Below are 6,586 nucleotides of genomic sequence, written 5' to 3'. Positions count from 1 at the left end.
TTGTTTGTTCCGCACATCAATGGGTACTAGCGAAAATAAAAGTAGATGCACCGCAGAAGCAGATTAAAATTTTTCTTGCTTTCAACGTGATATCGCAGGGAAAGTTCACTCTGTTGGTAAACTAATGCTTGTCTGGCGGAGAGCCATTTCCGTGCTCCTGATTTCTTGGTTGCATTGTTATGCGCTTGTACAACAGAAACATAAAGGCACCGAGAGTTGAACTTCAATGTAGTTAGCTGTAATACTGGAAAAAAAAGTGCAAGGCAAGAACGAAAATAAACATACATAGTGCCATGTTTCTCTGTCTTTTCATCCTCGTCTTTGCTGGGGTGCTACTTTATCCACAATAGAAGCCTACATGGTCCGTATACTTTTTCTTCTTTTAACAGAAAACACTCTAGCAGTACTGCTGGTTTCAAGTCTGCGCTTTATGCCCCTTCTCGAGTTATACCCGCGCCTCCATGTGGAATCCGCCGAGTTGGTGGTAGTTGGGGGTTTGAGGGGCATGTTGCAGCGCCATCCAACAGGACGAGGCGTGATCGGCTGCGGCGATAGCCTAGTGCAGTGGCCGGTGAAACTGACCTGTTCGCAGCATCATGTGTTTGAATCCCAGTTGCGGCAATGCTTATTTGTTTATTTATGGTTTGTGTCACGACGCAGCTGGCGTACGTCGTGGTAAGGAGTGAGGAGGGTCGCGGAGGGGGGAGCAGGGGAACGTGCCGACAAAAGGGAGAGGCTATCAAGGCGGCGTCGCGCAAGTTACGGGAGCCTCGACCTAAGCGAAAGCGAGGAGGAATGGCCTGATCAGACGCATGTGTCGTGAAGGGTTTCTCTCCGCTCGTTGTGGCATGTTTCTGGTTAGCCACCGCAGCTTGCAGCGAGCCGTGTGTTCGATATTTTGTGCTTTTCTTTTGCGTTGCAAGGCGCGTTTTATATTGTGTGCTTTTCTTTTGCGTTGTGATATGTTGCGTCTGAAATGTGGCGGGAAAGTCACCTATTGGCTGAGGGTGAAGTTTTGGCGGGAGGACAAGGAGATGAGTGCGCGCTAAGGAGAGCGGGGGAGGATGGTTGGTGGCAGCCGGACAGATCGGTCGTGTGCGGCCGGTGGTGGTCCCGGGGCCGCGGAGTTGGAGAATCGAGTTCCTTGAGCAGCGGTCGGGCGGGTTGGCCGTGTGGTGGCCGACGGTGGTACGGAGTCGCGACAGTTTGGAGTTTCATATTTTTTTTTGTTAAAGCGGAGAGGCCGAAATCTTTCGGCAGATGTAAATCAGTTTTGCAAATATTGTAATAAATAACTTTTTGAGGAAAGCCTTTCCAAGTGCCCTCAGAAGACCTGCACGCTTGTCTCAAACTCACCAGTCGCGAAGTACCTCCCCCAAGTCACTCACGAGACCTGCCCTCTACCACTCCACGTCAACATCTGGATGCAACAACATCGCACAACAAGAGAGAGAGAGGGAAAAAAATCGTGACTGTTAGGCTCAGTTACACCGACAGCGGTGATCACGAATGGGCTCTTAATAGCTACACTCTAAAAGTAACTGATTACCAGTAATAAATGACAGAAAAATGCAACTGATTTACCCTGAACGTAACCATTTGAAGAAAGTAATAGATTAATTACAAGATTACAAGAAAATGTAACATATAACAAGTAATCAATTAGTTCTAATGCATTGCACCCACCCACTCACACATGTGCACATGACACTACACTTTTGCTACCAAGCAAAAGTGCAGAAAATATAAGTAGAAACAGCAATCGCTTTGACATACACCAGTAGGGAGATTTAAAGCGACAGAAACATGTTGAACTTTACAGTGCAGCTCTTAGATGCCCATTCTTGCATTGTGTGCCGCAGTCTGTGTAACATGCTGTCCAACAGGTGGCGTGTGTAGGCACATGCAAGGTGGCATGTTGGCAGGTAGTAGCAGCGCAACACGCCGCCCGCCAGATGGGGCTGCCATGGCTGAAAAGCTGCTCTCAAATTTTGCACTATCAACTACCGTAATCATTTGTAAATTTTTATTGCCTTTCCAGCATACATGTGGAAAAGGTGAATTAAATCTTAATTACCTTTGGCAGATGTCGCTAGTCTGTTCGCCTTCTTTTTACGGATATAATTGAACTTAAAGCACAAGTGATGACATCTGTAGTCATATTAATACGGTTATTTCTGGAAACATTTCGCGAAACAGTGATCTCATTAGGTGTGCACTAGCTATGCCTTAGTGCGCATGATTAGGATGCACAGAGTGCTTGGCTAGCAAAGATTATGGTGGCAGGTTACACCAAAACAACCAGCTTGCCACTCAACAAGGCAGCAAAGATCTGCAACGTCGTAACACTTCACTCTACACGACAGCTACAGTAGTACTCATGTTACGAATACCAGCAGACAAGTTAGTTTAATTTTCTAGCAAAAAAAATAGGTCAACTTTATATGCTCACAGAATACACGGAAATGGCGTACACAAGGGTTTCCTTAGTTAACCCTCACATTATATTGGGCAATAAAACCAGTGATGTTTATCAAGTCATGATTGTACAGCAAATAAAGATTATTTAGCTCAGTACCTATACTCTGCGGTCTCCACTGCAACATCAACATGAAATTTGTTGTGGCAACAAAATATGAGCAGATCATCATCAAAAACTAGCAGCTCCAAATATGGCCCATGAAAAAGATGTCGAAGGTAGCAGAGCTAAGGGATGAAAAAATGTTATGTGGAGGAAAGACTTACAACCTTCTATCTTGCTCTCAACACAACATGCCTGTTCATTGTGGTGCACCTCATCTTTAGGATTTGTGCAATAAGACTGTAATTAAGCAGGAGCCAAGAAAGCAACAGAACAGAATAGTCCCTCACTTCTTAATATTGTGCTAGTTGTCAGAAACTGTAGGACGCACCAAAAAGCCCAGCGACGTAGGCTGTCATCTTGTTTTCTTAAATTTGCTCGGTACACCGAAGGGCAGTGAAAGAATAGCCGTTTTCACTAATCCTTACACTTCATATATGTCATAAGAAGACAAACTGTGTCCATTACAATGCCAAACAAGAACTGTGTCCATTACAATGCCAAACAAGTCTACTTTCATTACTTTCCTTCTTTATTTGGCTGTCTTGCTTCTTTCTTTTTCTTTGCATTCTTCGACGGACCACCTCCAAGCTGGAAAATTTCTTTCTGGAGCCTTTGTTGCCGCTTCTCTCGAATCTGCTTCTTTAGTTTCTTCTTTTTTAGAATACGTTCAGCCTGAGAGCCTTTGAAATCTGTATCCTCGATTGAAGCACCAGGATGCTTTGACTTTCTAAGCCGCTGGACAGAAGTTCCCCTTTGACTGGCTTTCTTGGCTGCTGCTTGCTTAGAGAATTCTGTCACCCTGATGGGTCTTCCACAGAGTTCTCGGCCAGCCATCTCCAGGGCAAGTGTGGCTCCATCTCGATTCTTGAAAGTGACAAAACCAAACCCTTTACCCATGCCAGTCACCTTGTCTCTGATGAGGCGTACAGCTGTTACATCACCACACTCTGCAAAGAATGCCCAAAGCTCTTCATCTTGAACTTCATGTGGCAGGTTTCCTACAAACACTGTCTGGCTTTCATTCACTTGTGGCTTGGCGTCACCGACAACATCCACTCTGATGTGCTTTCCGAGGACCACAGAGCCATTCAGGGCAAGGGCTTTCCTGACCGCCTCCCTCTCCCTGTATACGACGTAAGCGTTGACAGTCTGCTTGGTGGAATGCAACGATTTGGTGAGAAAGGCAACCTTTCTGCTGAGGCCTTCTCTGGAAGGCACTATGGATCGGAAACGGACACTCTCAATCGGCCCATACTGAGAGAACATTTGCCGCAGCGTTTTTTGGGTGGCCGTTCCCGGCAGATTGCCGACAAAAACAGTCCTCTCATCCTTGTCAGGTGTGTCTGGGTGCTCTCTCTTCTTGCGCGGACCGCGTTTCTTGGTTCGCTTCTGCTCGCTATCGGGCAGCTCTTCGGCCGTTTCACTGTTGACAGCACTGACCACATCAGAACGGGACGCTTTCTTTCGTTTGAGACGTTTCACTGGCTGCACATGCTTCGAACTATCCGCTTCGTCGGCGATGCGATCACCTGGGGCGCCACCCTTCCGCTTCTTCCGCTGTCGAGGCGAATTAACCGACCTAACGTCGTCATCGCCGCTTGTTACACGCTTCTCCTTAGGTGACACATGGCCGCCACCGTCAGACGCTCCATCCGACTCACCGATGTTACCTTCACTGTACGCGAACTCTCTGCGCACTTGTCTGGACGTTCTCCCTTGTTTCTGCGGCAAGAGCTCACCACGCAGTCGTTTCCCAAGCTTCTGTGCGCTCTTGAATTCTACATAACGCGGAGCAGAGCGAGTCGGCTCAGACACTGCCTCGCCTTTTTCAGGTGACTTTGCTGTACTTGTGCTTGGACTACCTTTGCCGCCAACAAGGTCGGCAACGGCGCCGATCGTGTACATTTTAGAACTGGCTCTTTGAAGACGCAAACCTACACGCGTCTTCACGCACGTGCAAACACCGCGGACATGAGCGCCGCCATATTTGCGCACACGTTTTCTTATTCTGACATTTCTTTTAATTTTACCAAACGTGAAAACATCAAAATAAATAATGTAGTTGTAAAATAATTGTTATTAACTACACACTCATATTTGTGTTGAACAAATTCAATAGGCATTTACGACATTTTGCAAGTTTGTAACATTAGTTTTAGTTTTAACAAAAAGATGGCAGCACCATACTGTAACGACGTAATTGTGAGCATTGTAGCGGCGGCGCTGCTGTCGGCAGCGAGATGCCTCCGCGCACCGGATCGTCTCTACGCCGCGAGCGTACCGCGGAATTTCGATATTCTGTTGCTTCTTACTTAATAATAATAATAATTGGTTTTTGGTGGAAAGGAAATGGCGCAGTATCTGTCTCATATATCGTTGGACACCTGAACCGCGCCGTAAGGGAAGGGATAAAGGAGGGAGTGAAAGAAGAGAGGAACAAATAGGTCCGTAGTGGAGGGCTCCGGAATAATTTCGACCACCTGGGGATCTTTAACGTGCACTGACATCGCACAGCACACGGGCGCCTTCCAAATTTTTAAGGCGTAAGCATTACATGGGTATATTTGCGGTTTTGTGTCGTCACGAGGTTGTCATCACGATAACGTTAGAACGAATTGAGTTATAAGAAAAATAATGGTTGCAGTAGATAGAGCATCAAAAAATCTCACAGAAGAAATCACGAGGTGCACGTAGGGTAATTGGTTAATAGTGCCAAAAATGTCCAAAAAGTGGGCGGGGCCGGGACAAAAGTGGCGCCACATTTGAAAACACCGGAAATGGGCGGAGCTAAAGCGTGGCGAAAAAAATTGAAAACGAAGCGTGGCGCCAAGTTTGAAAACTCAAAATGGGCAATGATGGAACTTGATTGATTTAGGTAAAAAGGGGCAAAAAGGGGCGAGGAGGCGTCAATGCTTACGCATTCCTCCAATGCGGGTGCTGCAGTGATCTCATAATTTTTGTTGAAATGAATACCTTCCACAGCCTCCTATCCGGCTGTCCATGCGAGAATTGTTCAACGCTTCCCCTGTGTATAAAAGTGAGAAAAATATTATTAGCGAATTTTTCCTTGAGGAAAATAGCCTATCATTTGTAGCAGACTGTTTATGAATATATGGTATTTTGCACCGCGCAGAGTGAGTTCTCAAATTAACTTTTCGTTTCATATCACTGAAAAAACTCGGGAACTAAGTCCGGACTGGCAAAGCCAGTTTGTAACCAGTTTTTACACACCACTCTAATTTACAAACACCCAAATCCAGGAAGCAATACCGAAAGTTTGGCGAGTTGGTTCGAGTTCATGATGACAAATAGCGCGAAGGGAAGACGAAAGACGGACAGAACGACGCAGGCAAGCTCTTACCTGGGTCGTTCTGTCCGCCTTTCGTCTTGCCTTCGCCCTATTTTTCATCTTGAAATCGAGGAAACTAATAGTCCTTTCTATGAAATCCCGTAAATTCATGTTTAATGCTTTCTGGCTGAAATTACTATCCTCTGTCTGCATGTAATAATCGGACCGAAGCTAAACGCCAAAACTCACACATGTCGGATTTTATACTGTGCAGCGATATATTGCTTTAATTGGCACCAGTTTACAAATATATATACTCCGCTGTCTCCAGCACGCACAAACAATATCCGCACTGGCTGTATACTTTAGCTGAAAGTAGAAAGGGCAAATATAGTGCTACGTTCGCGGGCGCTCATCGCGTGTTTCATTCTGGCCTTGACAGTGCACGAATGCATACTGTTGTGTTTTGGAGTCCCGTAACTTCAGTAACATCATCTTTATGGGGTATTACGTCCCAAAGCAACTCAGGTTACGAGGGACGCCGTAGTAAAAGGCGCCGGTTAGCTTTGACCACCTGATGTTCTTTAACAAGCACTGACATCGCACAGTACACGGGCCTCTAGAATTTCCATCCATCTAAATGTGACCCCCGTGGCCGCGATCGAACCCGCGTCTTCGGGTCGCAGCCAAGCGCCATAACCACTGAGCCACCG

General features: G+C 46.2%; 1 protein-coding gene across 1 annotated transcript; it reads right to left on the bottom strand.

Annotated features, from left to right (window-relative positions):
- Window positions 1-3,090: 3,090 nt before the first annotated feature.
- Window positions 3,091-4,579, bottom strand: LOC144126125 (uncharacterized). The gene has a single exon (XM_077660090.1). The coding sequence runs from the start codon at window positions 4,487-4,489 to the stop codon at window positions 3,101-3,103; it is 1,389 nt and encodes a 462-aa protein (XP_077516216.1). The 5' UTR covers window positions 4,490-4,579; the 3' UTR covers window positions 3,091-3,100.
- Window positions 4,580-6,586: the final 2,007 nt, after the last annotated feature.

The sequence above is a fragment of the Amblyomma americanum genome, chromosome 3 (genome assembly GCF_052857255.1).
Source record: "Amblyomma americanum isolate KBUSLIRL-KWMA chromosome 3, ASM5285725v1, whole genome shotgun sequence".
NCBI classification, from domain to species: domain Eukaryota; kingdom Metazoa; phylum Arthropoda; class Arachnida; order Ixodida; family Ixodidae; genus Amblyomma; species Amblyomma americanum.
This window is presented reverse-complemented; position numbering and strand designations above follow the sequence as displayed.

What these genes read in the sequence shown, in the direction of transcription:
- LOC144126125 (XM_077660090.1), bottom strand. Translation starts at nt 4,489, where the DNA reads ATGTACACGATCGGCGCCGTTGCCGACCTTGTTGGCGGCAAAGGTAGT.